We start from the raw sequence: 23,925 nt of genomic DNA on the forward strand, positions 1-23,925 counted from the left end.
GACTAATGCTCGAGTATGAAGGCGAATATGGATAAAGAAATTAATCAAAACTATTTTGTATTACATAAAACTCAACTTAAGAATATTTCTAGATAAAATATACATACTGTATATGCAATATAAAATGGAATAACGATAACGAAGAAATTAAATTAAAATTTTACATCTGAGTACTAAGACCTTGTTTACTGACCTACTAGTTTTATGCAATACATAAGCTTACAAAGCGACTATGTAGGTACAATGTAGACTTTCTACTAGATATCTTTAAAACTACTAAATAATACTCATAAGTTATTAAGAGAAATCATTAAACCATATCTATTCTTAATACAATTCTAGTGAATTTATTTTAATTAAAGTATATTTTAAAGATTACTTTGTGTTTTGGACGATTCGTTTAAAATTAAATAATTAATGAACAACATCATTAAACATCGCTTATATGCATATTAAAAACTCGAACTCATCTAAAACTTCTTTGTACTTATATAATTTAATCATTAAACACGATAAAAATATTTCATAACATTATTTAAATCAACAAATATTCGTATTTTTAAAATAAGAAACAATTTACCGGTGTTTTTGTTCATTCATTCGTTGTTATTATTATTATTACTGTATATTCATTTATGACAACTCGCCACTTAATAATGTTTTTGCACAAGCATTGTGTCACAATTATCATTTAGGCGAACATAATGCGCATCATTTTTGATAGCAGTAATTCGAGAAAGGCCGAATTACTTAAGTTATCATACAACTCTCAGTCTTGGTCGGTCAGTCGTGTGGGACGGACAGGATTATATGTAGAGCGCTAACAAGTTATATTATCAGTTGTATAAACGACATGGGACCCAAAAACGTTGACGAAGACAGCAGTCCAGTGTGCACGGAACTTGTTTTTTACGTTAATGGAAAAAAGGTATGTGACGACATTTGTCTTGAATCTTGATACAGTTTATCTTCACAATTTGTCCTTTAATAGGTCATGGTTCGATCACGATCCAGTTATTGTGCGGGTTCAAAATAATAATGCCTGTAATTTACAGCAATGTGTTATATGTACCCGTGTACCCAATCTTTATAGTTTAGTTTGTATCCATAGTAACATAAGAAGTATTGTTTGAACTTGAACGCAAACAGGTTCCTTCCAGAAATACATGTGGGTGATCAAATGTTCAAATTAGTGGATTATGTAAAAAAATTTCGGATTGAGTACTATTTTATTTTATATTGAATTAATAATGTGTTTGTGAACATTTCTACATATAATGGTTATATTTCGGGTATTTTATTTAAAATGCTTATTTTTTTACTAGGTTTTTTTTAAAATCTACAACTTTTAAAACACCACTTGATTGATTTGCCGGCAAAATATGCAGAAAAATTTTGGCTGCCCTATGCAAAAAATTGTGTGAGATGATTAAAAATACACGAAAATTTAAAAAAAATGAAATCTCTTCAAATGTTATAAAACTTAAATATTTGTCAACCTTTGATACGGCAAAGTAACTTTATTTTCTATTAACGTGAAACATTTCTGACAGGTCGGTATTATGAAATAAACGACGATTTGAACTCATAATGATCTGCTTAAAGACTAACCTCACTAAAATGTGCGATTATTATTTATTATCACATATTATTTATAATGACAATTATCTACTTTATATTAGTTTTACTAATGAATTCGTAACTTCTTTTTTATACAAATCTTTAAACAGTTTATATTTCCAGTAGCGCTTTTTGAATTGCCATATTTTATGTTGGTACACACTATCTATAGATTTAATGACTCTTCAACATAAAATTAACTCTTCTTATATTTTAATGGTCAAGGAAATTGTATCAAGGTGTAGGGGCGCAATAATACCCTGTCCACCTACATTTGCCGCAAGAGCGATTAACCTAGTAATAAATATGTATTAAATGTCATAATGTACCCTATCAATATCCACAAAATACGAGATTTTTGTTTTTATTTTAATATAAAATATGAAATACAAGTTCATGTCAATGAAACAAGTAACATTTGACCATATTAATGTACTGCCCGTTAGGTTAAGGCCACATTTTTTTAAAGCTTGTTTTTGTTTTAGTTCCAAGTCAATTATTTCATCACCGTTTCTACAGATAAATGTTTCTGTATCTTTGTCAATAATAATCGTCTCTTTAAATAATAAAATTATAAATGTCCGGAGGTCAATGGTACAGTCTCCGTGAAGTTATCAAAACAACTGACGTGAAAGACTCCAATGCTCACGTAAAACATTGCATTAAATTATTATAATTGTTTTAACAAACAAGTGGGATTTGTAAAAAATAAACATACTTTATATTATTTATGATCTGAGAATTTACGTAAAAGATGGTTTTTGTACGTAACTATAAGTTAAAACAACGTATTTGAAACCTACTGATTGTTGGAAAATTGTAATTTTTTTAGATTATTATAATTGTCTTTGTGTTATAAGATCATAATTATCTTACTATATAACATAATATTAGAGTACTTCATTTACAATAAATGTATTGGACATTATAAACCACATTTCTTTCTTAAAAAAAAGTAGGAACTAAACGTAAAGATGTCAATCATTCAAGATTGTAAAAGTTACAAATTTAAGATAAGAAGGTTTATATGATACAAAATAATCTATGCGTTTGTAATATAGCAAACACAACCGCTGTTTAAATGAAACGGACATATTAGTTTAAAATGTTCAATACGACCTGCATACTCTTGACTTTATCAAATTAGCGTTATTCATTTAAAAATGTTGTTTCAGGTCGTTGAATCGAATCCAGATCCAGAATGGACGTTGCTTTGGTACTTGAGAAAAAAATTACGACTCACTGGAACAAAGCTTGGCTGCGCCGAAGGTGGATGTGGGGCGTGTACAGTTATGGTCTCAAAATACAACCGAAGAGACAAAAAAATTGTGTATCCTTTAATAAATGTCTTCAAATTTGGCGCTTTCTAAAAATATTTCTCCCATTAGATAGTTTTACTACACAGATGACTTATGTTGCTGAAGTAACTTTAATTACTTAGTGTTCAATTTATATGGACGTGTTTTAAAAATAGAGTTAAATATAAATACGTAAGGATAAACGCATTAACATTTCAAAATTATAAAAATATTATTCATACTGAATTTAAACTTAACATTTTATTATTAAACCTTTATTTTGTTCATAAAAATATTCCTTATTAGAATCTTTCAGTCATTTGGCTGTCAATGCTTGTCTAGCCCCAGTCTGTGCCATGCACGGGCTGGCCGTCACTACGATAGAAGGTATTGGGTCCACCAGAACTAAACTTCATCCAGTTCAAGAAAGGTTAGCAAAAGCCCACGGATCGCAGTGTGGTTTTTGTACACCTGGCATAGTCATGTCCATGTATGCATTGATTAGAAGCCAGAAAAACATTAAATACTCAGACATGGAAGTCGCATTTCAAGGTAATTTATGTAGATGCACCGGCTATCGCGCAATTATTGAAGGCTACAAGACATTTATAGAAGATTGGGAGGTTAACAGAGTGGTTAATGGCAGTTCGGCCCAAAATAGCACAAACGGTGTTTGCGCGATGGGGAAAGACTGTTGCAAAAATAAAAATGATAAAAGCGAAACGGAGTATATTTTTGACAAGTCAACATTTTTGCCGTATGATCAAAGTCAAGAACCTATATTTCCACCTGAGCTGAAAATATCATCTATTTATGATGAACAATATTTAATGTACAGTAGTAATAAAGTCACATGGTATCGACCTACGACATTGAAAACATTGGTCCAATTGAAGGACGAACATCCAGAAGCCAAAATTGTTGTAGGAAACACTGAAGTTGGGGTTGAGGTAAAATTTAAGCATTGCATATATCCAGTTATAATAATGCCAAATTGTGTATCAGAAATGAATACGATTTCAGAGAATGAGGCAGGCTTAGTGGTTGGCGCCGCTGTTACGTTATTGGAAATAGAGAACGTTTTCAGGAGCTATATCGAAATCTTGCCCACATACAAAACAAGAACTTTAACAACTATGATTGAAATGTTAAATTGGTTTGCTGGAAAACAAATACGGAGCGTGGCTGCCATAGGTGGTAATATCATGACCGGGAGTCCAATATCAGATTTAAATCCAATACTGATGGCTTTAAAAGTAAAATTAAACCTTTTGAGCGATAGAGAAGGACAACGTTCGGTTTTAATGGATGAAAGCTTTTTTACTGGCTATAGGAGGAATGTAGTGAAACCAAATGAAATATTACTTTCTATTGAAATTCCTTATTCAGAAAAATTCCAATACGTCAAAGCATATAAACAAGCAAAAAGGAGAGAAGACGATATTTCTATTGTAACAGCAGCAATTACTGTACAATTTAAAAGCAATACAAGTGTTATAGGCAACATTGGCTTGGCATTTGGAGGAATGGCTCCAGTAACTAAAATAGCATCAAAAACATGTGATTCTTTGAAAAATCTCAAATGGAATGAAGACATGCTTGAAAAGGCTTATGCTTCCTTATTAGAGGAATTGCCCTTAAGTCCCTCGGTTCCCGGTGGCAATGTTGAATTTAGACAAGCTTTAACGATGAGCTTATTTTTGAAGGCTTATTTAGCTATATCTAAAGAGATGGTACACGATAATATATTTAAAGAAGCTATCGACCCCTATCAAAGTAGTGGCGCCGAACAGTTTCATGGCTCTATACCGAAAAGTTCACAATATTTTGAATTAATTGGTGACAAACAAGTCAAAAGCGATGCAGTCGGTAGGCCAATACCTCATTTATCAGCACTAAAACAAGTAACAGGGGAAGCAATATATTGTGATGATATGCCTTTAGCGGAGGGTGAATTATATTTAGCATTTGTTTTAAGCACAAAAGCACACGCTAAGTTGGTATCTATAAATGCTGAAGAAGCACTTAAAGAACCGGGTGTTGTGGCCTTCTTCTCAGCTAAGGATTTGACAGAAGATCAAAATATTATTGGACCAATATTCCATGATGAAGAATTGTTTGCTAGCGATAAAGTTATTAGCCAGGGTCAAACAATTGGCGTTGTAATTGCTCAAGATCAACAAACGGCTCAAGCTGCCGCAAGAAAAGTAAAAGTCGAATATGAAGAGTTACAACCGGTTATTGTCACAATTGAAGATGCTATAAAACATAATTCGTTTTATAAGCAATTCCCAAAAACGTTGCGTAAAGGCGATGTTCAAAGTGTCTTTGATGATCCTGCCCATATTATTATAGAGGGAGACTGTCGGATGGGAGGTCAGGAGCATTTCTACTTGGAAACCCATGCAGCTTTTGCTATACCCAAGAAGGAAGACAATGAATTAGAAATATTTTGTTCCAGTCAACATCCATCAGAAATAGTGGTAAACTTTTGACACATTTCTTTTATATTATTGCTTTTATAGACAAAAATTCATAAATATAAAAATCTTTTTCCTGTAATAGAAATTGGTTAGTCATGTTCTTCATGTGCCAATGAACAGAATAGTAGCTCGTGTTAAGCGAATGGGAGGTGGATTTGGTGGAAAAGAATCTCGGGGGATGTTGGTAGCTTTGCCAGTAGCTATCGCTGCTCATAAACTACAAAGACCAGTACGTTGTATGCTGGATCGTGACGAAGATATGCAAATGTCCGGAACAAGACACCCGTTCTTAATAAAATATAAAGTAGCAGTTACGAAAGAGGGAAAAATGATGGCGGCAGATGTTAATATTTATAATAACGGAGGGTACTCTTTTGATCTCTCTGGACCAGTAAGTTAAAGATATATCTGAAAAAAGTTAAGATGAATAGATATATAAAACAAAAGTAGTTTTTTTTTCAATTTGTCACATTGTTTTTGTTTTTAGGTGGTAGAAAGAGCAATGTTTCATTTCGAAAATGCTTATTATATACCCCATAGCGTTGTCACCGGCTACGTATGCAAGACGAATCTGCCATCAAACACAGCATTTCGAGGATTCGGTGGTCCTCAGGGAATGTTTGGCGCTGAAAATATGATTTGGGATATTGCAGCCAAATTAAATAAAAGTCAAGACGAAATTAGGCGGATTAACTTGTATACTGAGAACTCAATTACACATTATGGTCAAGTGCTAACTCATTGTACTTTACAAAGATGTTGGGATGAATGTGTAGAGAAAAGCAATTTATCACAAAGAAGAAAAGATATTGAAGAATTTAATAAGTATGGGATTATTTCTAAATTTTATCTTTTATAAGAAATCTTCACTGAAACAATTTCAAGTACTAATGGGATAATTTATTTTCAGACAAAACCGTTGGCGGAAGAGAGGCATCTCTATAATTCCAACTAAATTTGGAATTGCATTCACGGAGAAGCTATTGAATCAGGCTGGTGCTTTATTATTGGTTTATACAGATGGCTCCGTACTCTTATCCCACGGGGGCACAGAAATGGGACAAGGACTCCATACAAAAATGATACAGATTGTATCTCGTGCTTTAGGAATAGATATTTCTAAGATTCATATAAGTGAAACAGCTACTGATAAAGTTCCCAATACATCAGCGACAGCTGCGAGTGCCGGTTCAGATCTGAATGGTATGGCTGTTCTGGAGGCATGTCAGACGCTAACGAAGCGTCTACAGCCTTACAAGGATAAAATTCCAAATGGAAAATGGGAAGACTGGGTATCGGCGGCTTATGTAGACCGGGTAAGCTTAGCTGCTACAGGATTCTACGCTACTCCGGATATTGGTTTCGACTTTAAGAACAACAAAGGAAAACCTTTCAATTACTTTACATTTGGGGTGGCATGTGCCGAAGTTGAAATAGATTGCCTCAGTGGTGACCACCAAGTTATAAGAACTGATATAGTCATGGACTTAGGAGAGAGTATTAATCCAGCTATCGACATTGGTCAAATCGAGGGTGCGTTCATTCAAGGCTACGGTCTCTTCACAATGGAAGAACTCATCTATTCTCCAACTGGCACACTATATTCAAGAGGACCGGGCGCTTACAAAATCCCAGGATTTGGGGACATTCCTCAAGAGTTTAATGTGTCTTTATTAAAAGGAGCTCCTAACCCTAGGGCTGTCTACTCATCCAAGGTAACATCGACGGCATCTCGTGGAGCGACTTGTATTATTGTTTATTATAAGTAAACGTTTACTTTTAGGCGGTTGGAGAACCTCCTCTCTTTCTGGCGTCTTCTATTTTCTTCGCAATAAAAGAAGCGATAAAAGCTGCTCGAGCTGACGCAGGCGTTTCTCCCGATTATAAGCTCGAATCACCAGCTACCTCTGCCCGTATCCGGATGGCGTGTGAGGATCATATAACCAAAAAAGTGAGTCATGCTCTCTGTATTATTAATAATTAAAAATCTATGTCAATACTTCTCATATAATGTTCCGTATCTATTAATATTTTTAAAATAATGTACTTTCAGATTCCTCGACCGGAACCGGGCAGCTTTATTCCGTGGAACGTAGTACCATAAACTTTATATAGTCTATGAAAAATTAATTAAAGGATTATTAAATATATAAGTGTTTATTTATTCGGCAGTGGGAGTTGGACTTATGCTTTTATTTCCCGCAGCAAACGGTTTATGCAAAATGATACAACATTTTAATATTTTTCTTTTATTCATATCTAATATAATACAGTACAGACTAAGAAGATAAATTAATAGAGATAGCGTTAATTTTGTTCCTGCGGTTATACAATAAGTACAATTTTACTTGCGGTATATTCAACAAAGGATCGCTATAAATACGTTAGTATATTGAAAATTACATTTAATTCGTACATATAATTTATTGTAATAATATTGTCTGCCAATGTTGTTTTTACAGTCTTTATAAAAAAAAAAATATATATATATAAAAATACTCAAGCACCCGTTAAATTAAGATGGAAAATTACTACAATGTGTTATTGAAAACAATAAATTAATGTTATAATTACATGATATTGACAATTTTCGTGTCAGCAAATGAGGAGTGCGATGTTTATCTGAAGCGAGACATTCTATTGACTTCTTGATAAATTATCGCGTTATCACAACACGTTTTATCATTCCATTGAATTGTATACCGGAATAGATTTAAAATAGGAACATTAAACAATAATACGTTGGTCACAGATTATATATTCCCTACTGCCTATAGAATAATAATTATGTAATAATAGGAGTTTTGAACAGAATTCATATCAACATATTATGGGCGATTATTATTTATATATTTAAGGTCATATATATATATGGTTTGTTAAACACTAATGAAAATTATTGTATGAGATACTCCTGAATAATGATTATTAAAGTGACCACAGAGTATAGAACATAGTCTGAAACTGTCCGACAATGTGAAAGCTAACCGAGCGAAAGGGAAATCTGAAGTAAATAAATATAGAAACATCTAGAATGAATGTTTAATTCAAATGACACAAGTATTTACATAATCTACACAGTCGAATAAAATTGGTTATCGGGAACATTGTATTATATTTATCTCGGACTGATTAATATATATTTTTCAGGAAGATAATAGTTGGAAGCAAAAAGCAAAGAGGAGCTAGTAAATTTTTGTGATTTTTACTACCATTCCATTTGAGAGCCAAATATATTTTACTCTATATTATTGACTAATAAATTAATTAAAAATTCCCAGTGGAGACGATTAATATCTTACATTAAGTTTCCATAACCACCGATGAATAATTTGGCTCAGTTCGTCATATTTCTACAACCGAAATAAAATAAATACTAGAACACAAATCATTTTTCCGATTCGGAAGAACACCCTGAACCAGAGCTTGGACCTGCAACAAAAATATTCAAGGAAGATTTTTAAGAAAAATTTAAAGAAATATAAGCATTATATATAACTAGTATATGATCTAATATCGGATCTTATGAAAAGCAGTTATGTCCTAACTAGTTCTAGTATAGTTTAGATTACACAGATTTTCAATCTTCCTCTACAAATAAAACTTCAACCGACATATCACCTCACGTAAGATAAATATAATTCTTTCATATGGCAACACTAACGTGACATTTGAATTATAATTCAAATAGAAAATAACAACAGATTAAAAAAAATTGACACAAACAGGATTTAAATTTCGAACTAACGAGAAATTTGGTACCAGATGATAATATATTTGTTAATGAGAATGTTAGTTATAACTTACCAGAGGTACGTCTTGAGTACCGCCGTCTCGGAGGTCGTCTCGTGGGACTGTCCGAGTGATATTCCGTCTCTGTATCGACCGGACCATTTCTAGTGCGAGAGCCGCGGCCGTTGTACCTAAAACATTTATATATATTATATTAAATAAATATTATCTTATATATGCGATATTATCTTGCATTAATCGCTTACTCAGAATATACTGGCAATAATTCTCTATATACTCTTTTAAAAACCTTATTGCCAATATATATTTTTTGGATTTTGAAAAATTGTTAAGGTAAGTGACCATATATTTAAAATCACTCTAATACATTACATAAAAAAATATATGATTGGTACCTATCAATTGAACGTCGTCTTCGTGGCGAGTACGGCGATCTTCTCGGTGGTGAATAGCGACTTTCCGGCGAGTAACGACTCTCCGGCGAGTAGCGGACGGTCTCCGGCGAGTATCGACTCTCCGGCGAGTAACGTCTCTCCGGTGAGTAACGCCGTTCCGGCGAGTAACGTCTTTCCGGTGGATAGTAACTCCCTGGCGAATAACGACTGTCCGGCGAGTAACGACGCTCACTGAATCTACAAATACAGCATGTTCGCATTTAGTAAGGAAAAAATAGTTCAAAAAAAAAAATGATGACATAAGTCTTGTTTACAAAAAAGTATATACTAGAATTCATTAAAAAAAAAAGCAGAAAACCAAAGGTGTAAACTCAAACTATTATTTATAATTTCGGTTATAACATAAAAAACTTAATATTTTATACATTACCTAGGTGGTGTTGGCAATCGTCCTAGGGGTGGTGGACGCGGCAAGGGTGGCAACAGCGGTGGAAGGAACGCCAGAGGTGGTGGTAGGGCTGTTGGCAACCCTACATCCGCCTCTAGTGGAGATGCTATTGCTGTAACAATCAAATTGTGATACATTATTTATATTACAAGAAATAATTAATATTCATAAAACACATAACGAAACGATTATTTCTTGGTAGAAATTTCAAATTTAACAAAATATAGGTCTGTTAGGTAAAAAACAAAAGAAAAACATTAGAGGTGTAGGAAAATTTACACCGTGGTATAAGATGTAAAATAGTCAATAGCCATTTCGCACATGCAGAGTACAGCTGAAACATGGTATGGGCCGTAAAATATAACATAGGCTGTAAACTACAAAAAACATGGTACGGCTTGCAAAAAAAACTATGTCTATTGGTGTTATATACTAACGTCGCTGCGCGTCGTTGTCGTGCAAGGCGGCCAGTTTTCTCCTGAGCGCGGCGGCTTCGTCTCTCGCCGCGTCCAGGTCCCTCCTGGCGGAGCGCGCCTCCAGCCACGCGGCATGAGCTCGACCTTCGACCTCACTCACAACTGTGCGACGACACGACTCAGCCTCGGCCAGCTCTAGGGTCAGCTGGTCGCATTTCTCCCTGCATATATAACAGCTTATATATTATATATAGCATAAATTTATTATATAAATGTGTTAATGTTAGGAACGTCATAGAAAATAGTATTTGTATATTTTTTTTATACATTTTAATAATATGTACTTAATTTTATATTGACAAAAAAGTTATGGACACTATCAGCATTCGAACCCGGGACGTTCAGGAGAACGTTTCCCAGATAGACAACATATCAACTAGTTTCCATCCCTTTTATTCACAGAACTTATTCAAATCGGGTACAAGGAGCGTTATTTAAAAACTTAAAACAATACCCTCGACCTGGAAATAGAATTATATATAATTTTAAACTCTTAATTGGCTGCAATTGATATATTACCACCTATATATATATATATATATATATATATATATATATATACACGTACTTGTATCTTTGAACCTCCTGCTGCAATATTTCAATCTTTTCAACAGTGCTGGCGGACTCTCCTTGCTTACTGAGCCATAACGCCTCTTTGGTGCTCAGTTCTCTGGAAAACGCAAGATCGATATATATAAAAAAAATATTTTTTTTTATTCAAGACCTCAAAACAATCTTTAATGTCTAACTTAAGACTACATCATTAAATTTCGTTTGAGGTAACGTAATGTGAAAGATTGAACATTATATCTGTTTCTCAAACAAACTAATTATTAATTATTTTTAATATAAAAACTATTCGCTCACCTCATGAGTTCGCTCTCTCGTTCCTGGAAGTATTTCCCCAGCACCTCTAACCTGGTCGTGGCCTCCGTTGCCTGTTGACTGCTGGCTTTGTACGACTCCAGAGCTGTTCTGAGTTCTTCAGAGAGACGGGATCTTTCTTTGTGCTCTGTCTATGTATGGAATATATACATAATTATTAAAATTGTAATGTTTATGATTTTAGTTAAAAAAATTAACTGGTAATCACATAATGAGATCTAAGACTTTCGCGACTATTCAATTAAATGAAACTAATAGTTTTCGGGTATACTTACTTAATAGTTTACGCGTATTTTATTATTTTAAAAACTACCTACTCCCGATTTTTCGGTTACTTCGCAGCGATCGGGATCACGGTCAGACGAGATGTGAGTCTGGTCGCTGCAAAGTAACCGAAACGTCGGGCCAAAGTAGTTTTTATCCGGAAACTATTAGTTTCATTTAATCGATATTATTATGTACCTCATATTTACTCATGAACGCGTCCCTCTCTTCCAAAGCCTTGGCCAACTTCGCCTTTATTTCTGTGTGGTCTATCAATGAATTTGCGTCTGTACTCGAGGACGTGCCGCCTTGCAACTCTTTGATCGCGTCCTAAAAATTATGAAATACAGTACATTCTTTATATTTAATGTTTATAAAACATGATACATAAAGAAAACATTATACAAGCTTATATTCATTATAAGCAACAGGTATAACATTATAAGTATGATAAAAATAATTTTCATTCAATACATATAGATATATATAATTTAGTATGATTCCTTGAGACATTTCAGTTCAATCAAAGTCACACATCATAATCATACCATATATATATATATATATATATATATATACTATCTTATCTGACACTTTAAGTTTCTTTAGTTACTATATATATCTAACAAGCATACTTTAAGAGCCACAATCTCATGTCGCTGCAGCTCGATGGTGTTGTTCGCGTCAGTCAGATCAATCTTCGTTTCATCCAACTGTTTCTTATGTTTCCTATGTTCCTCCAAAGCCGTCTCCGCTGACACATACTTCAACTGGTAGCTGTCCCTCTCTCTGCTGACCGATATTAATTCTTCTTCAAACGCCTGAATTTTACCTGCAATATTAGTTAAATGTAACATTATTAATGTATTTTTATAATAGTTTTTGCCCGCGACTTAACCGAGTTGGCTATGGAGTTGGACTCGGAGCGGAATTTAGAAAGTGTGATAAAAAAATTAATATGGCAATAAAGTGACAGCAAGATATATAGTCTGTATTGCGTGATGTCGTACATAAAACAAATGATAAGTCGTGATACAATGGAAACTTAGTGGAATTCGATGATAAATTTTAGCCTATTAGGCTTATCTTAGCTACATTATTATATAGATTCTTCAAAATCTTCATGTAGTTTCTCCGTGACAGTATAACAAACGTCCTTTCACCCACAAAACCTTACAAACTAAACATACAATACAATATTAGAGGGATTATCACCGTTCAATTCAGCAATTTGCTCTTCAGAATGTGCTCTCTCAGCAAAGAGCTCACTGAGAGTATTCTCCACTTCACTCAACGTATTCTGCAGCTCGCCGGCCGTGTTCTCGGACACTCTGAGCAGCTTTTCGTTATCATCCAAGGAGTTTCTCAATCTCTCGTTGTTCTCTTTCAGTTCATTGATTTCCGCTCTCAATGACTGAACCATATCGTCCATCCCGAACGAGCTGTCCTCGATACCTGCCAACTTCGTTTTAGTAGACGCGAGCTCCTCTTTGAGGATCTTACACTCCTAGGCGAACATTGAATATCGTTTAATAACATAAAATTTATAAAAATACATTGATATTATGTAATGATATTTAATATTTTCGTTTGTTCATTTATATAAAACTAAACTGCGTACTAGCGACATTTCTTTGTAGCAACCGTGATCACGGGCAGACGAGTAGAAAAAAAAAAATATCCGATAATATTAGTTATATTTAAATGTTATTTAAAAATAGAACAATTATAATAATTTGCAATTACGAACCTTACTCGTGAAAAGCAGTTCTCGTTGAAGGTTATCGATGTTTCCAATGAGCCTACTGTCCTGTCGCTTGCTCTCTATATAGTAGTAACCGAGAGTGAAGAGCAACACTGAACCAGCGGTGGTGACGAGAAATGTTAGTAGCCGATTAGGCCTGTTGCCCTCTCCGTCACAATATTCATCTTTATAACACGTTTCACCTGAAAATATCATGAAAATTACATACTGTCTGTAATATTTTTTTTTTTTTGGTATTTATTTCGTTATAACAATTAAAATTTATCTTATCATATATTGGGTACAAGCAATTGACATTGTCATCCATCAACGAAACACATCCTGTTCTGATTGAGCCAGAACTTTTATTATTACGTGTTTAGAATTTAAAATGCTATTCATTGTTTTGTAGGACGAAACTCGCGTCTCTTAACAATACTGATGCTGTTCATTAGTTTTGTGATAACGGTAATTTGAAATGTACTTATATTTGAATTATTTCTGTGAAAATTTTGGATAAAAATAATTAAATGTCTACAACACATAGAGGACTGATGTGAAAAATTGTAAGCAATTTCAATTATTACAGAGTCCTTGTCAATCATTCAATAGTTTGTATAAGTGTGTTATTCTATATGGCACGTTTGTATAAACTATTGTATGAAATGTACCCAAAATCTTACATTTTCTGGACTAATAGTACTACAGATGATGAAAATAAGTATATATCCATCTTACCAATTCCTGGGAAAAGAGCATTGCTATCCTCCTGGACTCCCATAACAGCTTTATATGTATTGAATAAATAACTTATAAATGAGAAGCTTTTGTCTTCACGATCTTCAACATACTCTGGATTGTAAATGGGGGGCGGAGTCTCTGTTGTCGGAGGCCATAGGTCAGCGACTGTTGTGTAAATATTGGATAAAACACTTTCTGTATTATCTTCACTAGAAACTGGGGTTTCTGTAGTCGAGCTAAAGATTTCTTCTAGTATTGTCTCAGTGGTAATATCTACTTGAGGTGATGAAATTTCATCGGTGGCATCTGAGTTGGGTTCGCTCACAGTACTTGCTTCAGTGATATGTGTGTCCTGGTTTTCGATATACTGAGGAGTGGTTTCGTAAGCAACTGGTTCACTTTGATGAGGGCTATTCATATTTATGTTTTCGTAGGCATCTGGAAATGTAGCTGGAATTGTTTGGGTTATTGGAATCTCATTGGCTGGTGTAGTGAGTTCTTGGACAGCCGGAATCTCAGTTGATACCGGAACTTCTGTTGTTTCAGGTTCTTGATTTATATTTTCAACATTAGATATATCAATAGGTATTTCATCATTTACAATTTGTTCATTAACTAGACTTTCACTTTTAGTTTCAGGCACTTGCGGTGGGATTTCAGTTTGTATATCCTCTGTTGTGTTAGCAACGATTTTTTCTAATGGTAATTGGGAGTTAACATTATTTATCACATTTGAAAATGAGTCTTCTTCATTAACAGGATCCTTAGTATTAATATCACTAGTAATATCTAGTTTTTCAGGCACTTCAGCTGATTCTACTGGGATGTCACTTTCATCTGCCATATTTTCTTCTGAATGATTGTCATCCTCACTTTCTGATGATGTTTCCTCTGCATTAACTGCCGATTGTTCCTGATCTTCTGTCTCTGAATTTTCATCTAATGTCTCATTCATCTGACCATTACCATCACTTATTAAGACATGATTACTACCACTAGATTCATTTAAAAGATTCAATGATATAGAACTTTCACTATTATTAATTGCAATTGAGTCATCTACAGCATTTTCATTTGTGCCATCTTTTAAATTAGATTCAACTTCTTTTTTATTAATTCCATCAGTGGATAAAACATTTGTTAAATTATCATTATTAATAGGAGTGGACTTTGTGGTCTCAGGATCTGAATCTGAAGGAGGTGAAGGAGGAGTTGTCCCATCTGGACTACTGTTTAAGATTGTGGTACCATCAATTACTTCGTGAGCTTGCTGTACTTTATTTGGCTGGACTTGTATTGGAATTTCTTGTATAGGTAAAATAACGTCAGGGTTTCTTTCCAGTATTTTGTATTCTCGCAAAAATTTCGAGACAACGTAACCAGATTTTCCATTTATACTAGCATACCATATGTCTCGATTCTCACCCGCAGATTTTCTGAAAATAATTGCTTCAGAATTCCCTCGAAAAGACATAAGATCTGGATCACCACTGTTGTAATTGATTAATGTTTTCGCTTTAGATATTGGTTCTGAAAATTCAAATAAAAAAAAATGTTTAACTTAATTGTGTTATACATAAAATTTATCAAATAGTCATGATTAGAAAGAGTAAAATATACATTATTTATGAGTTACAATAAATTATTAGCACAATAAAACGTTGTTATAGAACTCACCACTACATTCTGGATTAACACACACTACTTTGTCAGGTAGCCTACAGTAGCAGGTTGATAGTAAGGAAAATAATATAACACATTCAAAAACAATCATGTTCGCATTTTAATAAACATTCCAGTAAAATAATTTAATAAAATTCACTACTTCAAGACGGTAGGCCACATCATCTGTCAAATCGTTCGGTCGTTTGTTCGGTTACACGCACTCAAAGTGCTTGCAATTTAGTAAGTTCGAAAGAAAATAAAGTCAGAAAAACTAAGCAAGAATAAAAGAAAAAAGATATTATCTCTGGTTGTTAATAATTATATCACACTAAATTTTATATTTGTATATAAGTCGTGATATATTTTTACAGAGGCCAACTTCAAATATATTATTTAATATAATATTAAACCAGATTTCTTAGGTTTTTGATTTTAGGCATTTTTAAATTTAATTAGAAAGGTTTAAAGTAAAAAAATACGTCGCACTTAAAAAATACTGGCAAAAAAACAAAAGTCTTTTTAATAAAACTATTAAAATTGTTTATATAAGCTTTTCAATTGATAGTACAAAAAGTTAAAAAATAATTGAAGATGTGTTAAAACAATTATAATGGCTACTGAGTCCCATATCTCATTAATTGACTTGACAAAACAATTAAAATTTGAAATCGGTAAGTAAATATACCGATGTTGTTTATAAAAAATATTAGATTCTTACTTATGTGTAGTTTAGTGTAGTGGCCAAGTTATTGAAGTATTAGATTGTAATAGTGTACGGAAAATTTCATTAAAATTTTATTTGTTATCTCATACACCCATTTAGATGATGATATTAAGAAAAAACTATGTTTTGCCGAAACTCTTGTAATAAGTTGTGGACATTGCGAGGGGGATCTTCAAGATTCAGATTCAGATTCAGATTGGACTTGTGATGAATCCTCAGAGAGTAAAATATCAGACAAAAGTAAAGACGTAGTAGTCGATAAGTTATTTGATAAGTTCGAGGAAGTCCCAAAAAAGGAATCAGTTGTTGAAGAGCAAGAAGACTTTCATTTTTATTTTTTTCCGGATTGTTCAAAACCGATTCCTCCAAGTCATAGCAAAGCCAGTCTTATTGTAGAAGACGGATTCCCCAAAATTAATACAGGTTTGAAAAAACCAGAGGTATGTACCTGTAAGGTAGATAAAAGCGGCAAGTGTCCATGTTTTTTAAAAGTACCATGTAAATGTGGTGCTAAAATGAAACATGAATGTACCTGTCGTGACGCTAAAAATATTTGCATTTGTGAGGAAGGAAAACCTCGATTAGTATGTGTATGTAAACCAAGCAAAGTTTGTTTATGCCATCCAGATCATAAACCAATGCCTGTTTGCAAGTGTGCTGATATAGATAAACCTTGTATATGCCAAGCTGGTAAGTACCCAAAGCCGATCTGTGTGTGTGAAGGTAAGCCAGTTCATCCTACGGATTTTGAAGTATTTAAGTATGAAGAACATGGTGAAGAATGCCTTTCAGAAGAAACAAAGGCAAATACTGTAAAATCAGAGCCAATAAAGGAGCCTTGTACATGCCAGAAATTACCACCTGAACCTGTATGTCTCTGCGTAAAAGGAAAAGAATGTACGTGTGAGAAAGATCCATGTATTTGCGGTGTTTTACCTACTTGTATATGTGTACCAAATGAAGATGAAGAACTTATCTGTGCGGACGATGAGTCAAAAACTGTGTGTAGTTGCCCCAAAGAGAAAGAATGCACATGTTATTCAAAATCACCCGAAGACTGTGATTGCTTTCCTAAACCACAAGTTTGCACTTGTGGTAATCCGGAGCAATGTATTTGTTTCACTACTTGTGAGTGCGTTGATCCCTGCCTTTGTGATATTGTACAAAAAAATAAAGACCTTTGTACTTGTGAAGAAAATACGACGAAAATAGCAGGGGGTCTAGTCTGCACCTGCCCTCAAAAGAATGATCATAATAAAAGGTTAAAAAAAGTGCGAGCTGGAAAACATGGATATAGGTGGTGTAATGACGTTGATCCAAAACATACATTTTTCGGATATGCGTACGAAAGGCACGATAAAATATCTGGTAGGGAACCGGAGATAGAAAAAACTAAAATATTAGGTTTACATGATACACCAAGCCAGAAAGAAGATGTGTGTGCAATTCATGGGCCAATAGCGTCTTCATTCAAAAAAAGAGTTAAAAAACCGAGTCTGGATTGTTGTAGTGCTGTTGGAGGTAATATTAAAAAAAAAATCAATTAGCATTTTTTGTTTTTTAGAATTGCCTTTTATAAATTTATATCTGTAATAGGTATTAGCATCAGTGTAGAAGCTTTGGGAGAAGACAAAGACAAATTTCTTGTTCAAATAGTGTCTCATAGTGGAAAAGAAGGAGCTAAAACTGGTTCGAAACTAGTTGGTATATTGGACTGCAGCCTCCATACGTTAGAAGAAAATCGATGCGAGTAAGGAAAATTATCCAACAACTATAGTCTTTTCTATATATGTTGTTTCTTAGTAAGCTTAATTAAAAATGATTAAACATCGGTTTTTTGTACATATATTTGTTATTTATTACGGGAGTATTACCAGATAAAACAGTTTGAATTATGATAAATTCATAATATTTTCAGTAATTGGATCAATGCAAGCATTACTTTTCATTCATTAAATATTGTTTTTTTTGTTTATGGTTTAAAAAATTTGTTTTGTGTTAGAATAACAATGATCTGCGATGTAGCGTATTATCGTAATTGTAATTTTTTGTTTTTACTTTTATTACCCAAGGAAAAATATGTTAAGTCATTCGCCGTTAATGAAAATTTGTGCAATGTCATTTGATTCAATCAATAAAAGTCACTTTTTGAATCTAAGAATTGCTAAAAGGGAATAACGGTGGGAAACCAAAAAGTCGTTCAGAGATTGAGATGTAGTAAAGTATTGAAAGTATAATTATTTAATCATATATATATTTTTATTGTTTTGAATCTCCCAGTAGTTCGGAGCTTATATAAAAATTAATTATTAATATCACAGACACATAACTAAGAAAGATCTGACGAAAGAGCAACGAAGCTATATGGCCATATGTGAGGACGGCTATTATAATAAAGTAACACGCATTTGTGGTGATAGACATTTTGTGAAAAGAATCTACCATTCATTCGATGTCGCCCAAAACTTCTTACTTGAAGGAGCTAATGTTGTGCTACTGCGTTACTTTGCGATAAACAGATACGCTGGCCATGTAAAAACAAAAACAGTCCTATTAGATGGGACTATTTGCGAAAGTATATATGTAAGTATTATAAAGTCGTAATTTGGGTACGCGTGAATGGATGGTTCACATTAATGAGGGCTAATTACTTTCTGCCAAAGATATCAAAAGGAGTCAGTCAAGCAATAGTAAATGGAAAGCCCTTATTCGTTGTTAAAGTAGAACGACACATTATAGACCCGTCAGGATTTATTAACCAATCGCTCTCTGTTCTCACATTTCGAGGTATGTACGGCGTCAGATTTTTACAGAGCATTACTATAGAAAAAATATTTAGATACACGTAGACTGAGTTACTCTTTTAATTTATGCTAAATAACTTATAAGAACTGGGCCAAAATTATTTGTTTTAAAAATTTTACTGGGTTTGAAAATGTCGTTTTTTGCAAAAAAAAAAAAGATTTGTCATTTTCTTAATTTGTTCTGAGTTTAGATTACGGTACGTCATCTACATCAGTGTTTCAGTAAAATTATTAACAAAATCTACTTGACGAAAAGAGGAAAGAATGAAGTTATGACTTCTATATAACAAAGATCGTTCTTAAAATGGTTTTAACTTCGCTAATCATTATTAGTTTATATACTATTTAATTCCTTTTTAGTGCCATTTTAAAATTTGCCAAATGTTCTGGGCCACTGAGTGTATAAAACAGAATAACTGAAAAAAAATTACATTTGCCTAGTTCTATTGTCTTCCCATATCTGAAGATCACACATGTATTTATAGTTTCTAGCAATATTATATATATAGTATAATATTATGAGCTAATTTAGGGTACATGGTGAGTCACGAGTGGGCAGACAGTTCTTACATTTTCCACATAAATCCATTGCTTCGAGTTATCCCAGAAAAGGATGAGATCGAGTCTCACGAACCACTACGAGAAAAATGGCGTAGTGACTTGCAGCTCCTATCAGATTATTTGGACTTCAAGGTAAAAGTTAGATTCGAATAAAAACTAACCATTCGATATGAGCTATGTGCTAAGCATTTATAGGTTCATTTTTATGCAATATAATCAGTTAAAATAAAGGAGAATTGACATATAAGTTGTGTACAAAAAATCTAAACAAATATATCTTTAAACAGAGCAAGCGGTCATCAGAAGGTGCTAAGTACGTGTCTGAAACAAGCGAACTGACGGGTGTAATTAAAGATTATCTTCAAGCACTACTCCTGATAAAACCACACGATGCTCTTCATTTCACACGACACTATTTCGGTTCAGCGCTATCCGCTCTTGATCTACCTCACGACGAATACTTTGATCCTTGCACCAAACATGTCAGATATTACTTTTTTGAAGAGTAATATAAACCCCGTTCGTTCTAATGTTTCCTGATGGATATTGCCCATTAAAATTTATATTTTAGGAATTGGTATTATAGTAAAAATAGTCTGGTTTTTAAATGAGTTTGGCAATTCTAACGATTGATTTCAGGTATAAATTCATTTTGTTTTTTTGCATACATATTAACGTCGTACTATAATCTGAAGTTTTGATTAAAATGTAAAGGGTATTAATAAGAATTTTTCGGCTACCCTCACAACAAGCTTGTGAATATTAATCAGAACTCAGATGCCTTTCCATTAAAAGCTTAATATAGAAATGCAGACATGTCTGGAAAGTAGCGGCTATCTTGAAATCCTTCAAAAACTAAACATATATTTTTGTTTTTCAATAAAATCGTATAATCCTCTTTCAAGTTAAAATTCCATTGCAAATAGTCCGGCTTGTAATTTTTGGATGTACAATTTTATTTTTAACGAAAATTACAAATTGTCCATAACATATTTTTTCCAAAAAATATGTAGTCCGCATTTTTGAATTACGGTATAATAGTAGAGCTATGCATCGGAAAAAAATTCAGATTTGTTAAACATTTATCCAAAAATGTTCAATATTTTATTGCTCATTTGAACTATCACTGTAAAACTTTTTCATTTTTTTTATGAATGGAAATAAACAGGTTTGAAACAGTTTACAGCATACCGTGCATGGACGTCAAACAATTAAGCAAGTATCGTTTATTTGCTTTATTGAATTTTAACTATTTCAAATAAAATTTCACTATGGATTTTTTATGGAACTTCTTAGTTTGATACCTTTTTATAATTTTGCAAATAAATATTGTATTTTTATTTCAAACTATTGTGTATTTTTATTTGGGGCAATGGACATGATAAACTAGAAATCTATATATATTGAAAATAAAACTAATACTTTGCGATTTTACTACGCGTTTATAATTATTTTTAACTACACAGTCCCGACGTTTCGGTTACTTTGTAGCAACCGTGATCACGGGCAGAGGAGATGAGAAATCTCATGAGAAATAAAAATGAATATTTTTATCTCGAATTAGGTTCGTCTTGGATTTCTACGCGGTAGAAGTGGGAGCGAGAGGTATAACGGCTAAATCTCTCTGCAACATACTAAAGGACTTGGGCCTGTCCAGGACACATATCAATTCATTCTTGTAACGTACTCGAAGGTAGCCCTAGTATGTTCTTTACAAATGTGGTTTAGGTAGGGAAAGGAGCTTGGACAGTGGAGGTGAGCGTTTAACGCGCGGATAGGGGTTACGCTGAAACCTACACCTGGGTCGCAAGTCCCAGGCACTGTTGAAGCTCCTCTCCCTGCAACGCAATGGACCCGGCTCCCGCACGGTTAATCCATTGAATGCTAAGAGGTTTCGTCTCGTCTCGACCAAAATCTGGATCCTCTTCCAAACGATTTGAAGCCCAGTAAGCGAACCAACGAACATGTCTGTGATCTTGAACTTTCAGCTCTTGAGTCAGCTGAATCTTATACGGGCATAACCTTAAGTCTTGCTGCAAAATTCGCCACGTTGAAGTTTGCCAAAGACCGAGTTCTTGTGCATGGAATCCGAGGAATCAACCGTCTTGGGTTCTGCAGTACACTTTGACGGACCGCGGTAATGTTCTCGGCTGATCTTGTGTTTCTTGATCGTACGGGTGTGGGCAGAAAGATTATCAAACCGGTCGTTTCACATTTGGCCACCAAAGGTTGAAGAGTCGACTGTGAAGGGCCATCAAGTTCACCGAGAAAGGATGCAATATACGCAAAGTTTGCACTTACGAACACTCATTTTTATACTCATTTATACGCGCTGTTTAATCATGTAACCTATCATGGTGATTTGGTATAAGTAACTTCAGAAAAAACAAAAGGTTTGACAAATGTCATCAAGACAAAACGGCCGCAACGGGCCGCCAAAATCTACCCGCCCTTGTTGGCAAACCCTTTAGTTTAAAATAATAAAAAACTCATTTAAATATCACATCCCGTCTGTGTGATATCACATCTCGTCTGCTCGTAATCACGGTTGCTGAAAAGTAGCCGAAACGTCGGGAGTATGTAGTTTTTTACTAAAATAAATCACGTGTACTTTATCCGAAAAATAAATAATAGTTTAAAAAAAACTAAAAAAAAACGCTTTTATAAAAAATCCAACCAAAAAACAGAAAATAAAATTTAATAAATTTAGATTAAGAATAGTGTAAATAAAAAATAAATGTACATTATTGTAAAAAAGCGTGGGGTGCATAGTGTCAATAGTTATAAACATTTAATTGACAGATGAGTAGAATGATCTTTACTTTGATAATATCATAAAAAGCACTGTAAATGCATAAATGCAACTATTATTTTTTACAAGTCTCTCCGAGGTTGTGCCAAACTGAGTGTACGATCAAAGAGTAACTGTAGAGCTGCACGCATACGTAGTTCGCACACTAGCTCTGTCTCTCTTACTCGCATGCAAAGGATGCGGAAAGGAATTAATTAATCCTGGCGAATCTAATTAGGATAATCGGATTTTTTAATCGAATTATTGCATTGTCGTCGGTCTTTGACAGGTGTGCAAAGTTTCAATTAAATATGATCTGTCAAAGTATGGCAAAATCGAGCTCAAAGGAGTCGATTACAAACATACGTACAAACATACAGGTGAAGCTAATAAAAGCGTGTTAATATTAGTTTCATTTAAATGAATAAAACTTGCGAAGATCTTAGATCTCATTAATAAAAAACTCGTTATACATCCGAAAATATTAAATTTATTTTAAATGACTACTCGCGAATGTCTAAGATATCGTTATTGGTTTTTTATGTTTGTCACGTAATTTTTATGTAGATTCACCCTAAAATATAAGTATTTATTTTTAAGACGTTTTTAAATCAATATATATTTAAAAATATACAAGACGACATTGATCTGAAATTATTATGAAATTCTCATTGGCACCAAAACATTATAATATTGATATTATAATGTTTTAGAAACTTATTACAATTATCACGAATAGATCTTTAACTATCGTTCTAAAAAGATAAAGAGAACACGAAAGATTAATTTGGAACTGTTGAAGGATTGCGGACGGTGCATTGAATCGTAAACACATGATGAACACTAATGGAAAAATGTGTTATAAATAAAACTAAATGTATTTTATTAACTTAAGACATAACTCTAAAGTATGTTAAGCGACCTTTAGGAATTAAAAAAAAAACTCTTTCCTGTAAGTTCTAATATAGACAGACAGTCGGATGTGATTTCTACGGTGTGTTTTTAATTACCTTTTTTTTTGCATGAACGTGTTGAGGTTAAAAATTCCTTACGTTTTGACTAATTCTGATTATTTAAAATTACATATGTCAATCCCTATATTAATGTCATCGTAAACTGTACTGCTATTATTAAACAAAAGGAATTATTGTTTAAAAAACTTTTGCGGCAAAAGGAAGAGTATACACAAGTTAATGTGACGTGCCATTTGGGCTATTTAGACCAAAAAAATAAATGATATTTTAAAGCACGTTTTTGTAAACTAAAAAATGAT

General features: G+C 33.5%; 3 protein-coding genes across 3 annotated transcripts; 2 read left to right on the forward strand and 1 right to left on the reverse strand.

Moving 5' to 3' along the window:
- Positions 1 to 750: 750 nt before the first annotated feature.
- Positions 751 to 7,576, forward strand: LOC116768694 (xanthine dehydrogenase). The gene is made up of 8 exons (XM_032659482.2): positions 751 to 928; positions 2,796 to 2,950; positions 3,235 to 5,401; positions 5,484 to 5,792; positions 5,889 to 6,226; positions 6,312 to 7,116; positions 7,185 to 7,352; positions 7,455 to 7,576. Exons 1-8 carry the CDS (start codon positions 854 to 856, stop codon positions 7,503 to 7,505), a joined length of 4,068 nt encoding a protein of 1,355 aa, XP_032515373.2. The 5' UTR covers positions 751 to 853; the 3' UTR covers positions 7,506 to 7,576.
- An 853-nt stretch (positions 7,577 to 8,429) lies between these two features.
- LOC116768695 (transport and Golgi organization protein 1-like) lies at positions 8,430 to 15,991 on the reverse strand. Its single transcript, XM_032659483.2, has 13 exons — positions 15,785 to 15,991; positions 14,105 to 15,637; positions 13,373 to 13,569; positions 12,838 to 13,129; positions 12,258 to 12,454; positions 11,821 to 11,952; positions 11,341 to 11,489; positions 11,042 to 11,143; positions 10,435 to 10,634; positions 9,980 to 10,109; positions 9,550 to 9,786; positions 9,209 to 9,324; positions 8,430 to 8,833 (listed from the first exon to the last, which is right to left on the reverse strand). The coding sequence occupies exons 1-13, from the start codon at positions 15,879 to 15,881 to the stop codon at positions 8,790 to 8,792; spliced, it is 3,426 nt and encodes a 1,141-aa protein (XP_032515374.2). The 5' UTR covers positions 15,882 to 15,991; the 3' UTR covers positions 8,430 to 8,789.
- Positions 15,992 to 16,317: 326 nt separating this feature from the next.
- On the forward strand, positions 16,318 to 21,205 carry LOC116768836 (uncharacterized). Its single transcript, XM_032659679.2, has 7 exons — positions 16,318 to 16,443; positions 16,596 to 18,017; positions 18,093 to 18,246; positions 18,818 to 19,079; positions 19,160 to 19,283; positions 19,833 to 19,993; positions 20,149 to 21,205. The coding sequence occupies exons 1-7, from the start codon at positions 16,383 to 16,385 to the stop codon at positions 20,368 to 20,370; spliced, it is 2,406 nt and encodes an 801-aa protein (XP_032515570.2). The 5' UTR covers positions 16,318 to 16,382; the 3' UTR covers positions 20,371 to 21,205.
- Positions 21,206 to 23,925: the final 2,720 nt, after the last annotated feature.

This window comes from Danaus plexippus, chromosome 4 (genome assembly GCF_018135715.1).
Source record: "Danaus plexippus chromosome 4, MEX_DaPlex, whole genome shotgun sequence".
Classification (NCBI taxonomy): Eukaryota; Metazoa; Arthropoda; class Insecta; order Lepidoptera; family Nymphalidae; genus Danaus; species Danaus plexippus.

Excerpts from the sequence above, each read along its gene's own strand:
- LOC116768695 (XM_032659483.2), bottom strand. The coding sequence starts at position 15,881 with ATGATTGTTTTTGAATGTGTTATATTATTTTCCTTACTATCAACCTGC. Across the intron at positions 11,144-11,340 it reads CGAGAGAGCGAACTCATGAG|AGAACTGAGCACCAAAGAGG; the intron begins GTGAGCGAATAG and ends TGCGTTTTCCAG. Across the intron at positions 9,325-9,549 it reads AGACGACGTTCAATTGATAG|GTACAACGGCCGCGGCTCTC; the intron begins GTACCAATCATA and ends TAAATGTTTTAG.
- LOC116768694 (XM_032659482.2), top strand. The coding sequence starts at position 854 with ATGGGACCCAAAAACGTTGACGAAGACAGCAGTCCAGTGTGCACGGAA. Across the intron at positions 5,402-5,483 it reads AACATCCATCAGAAATAGTG|AAATTGGTTAGTCATGTTCT; the intron begins GTAAACTTTTGA and ends TTCCTGTAATAG. Across the intron at positions 7,353-7,454 it reads AGGATCATATAACCAAAAAA|ATTCCTCGACCGGAACCGGG; the intron begins GTGAGTCATGCT and ends ATGTACTTTCAG.
- LOC116768836 (XM_032659679.2), top strand. The coding sequence starts at position 16,383 with ATGGCTACTGAGTCCCATATCTCATTAATTGACTTGACAAAACAATTA. Across the intron at positions 18,018-18,092 it reads TTGTTGTAGTGCTGTTGGAG|GTATTAGCATCAGTGTAGAA; the intron begins GTAATATTAAAA and ends TATCTGTAATAG. Across the intron at positions 19,994-20,148 it reads CAGATTATTTGGACTTCAAG|AGCAAGCGGTCATCAGAAGG; the intron begins GTAAAAGTTAGA and ends ATCTTTAAACAG.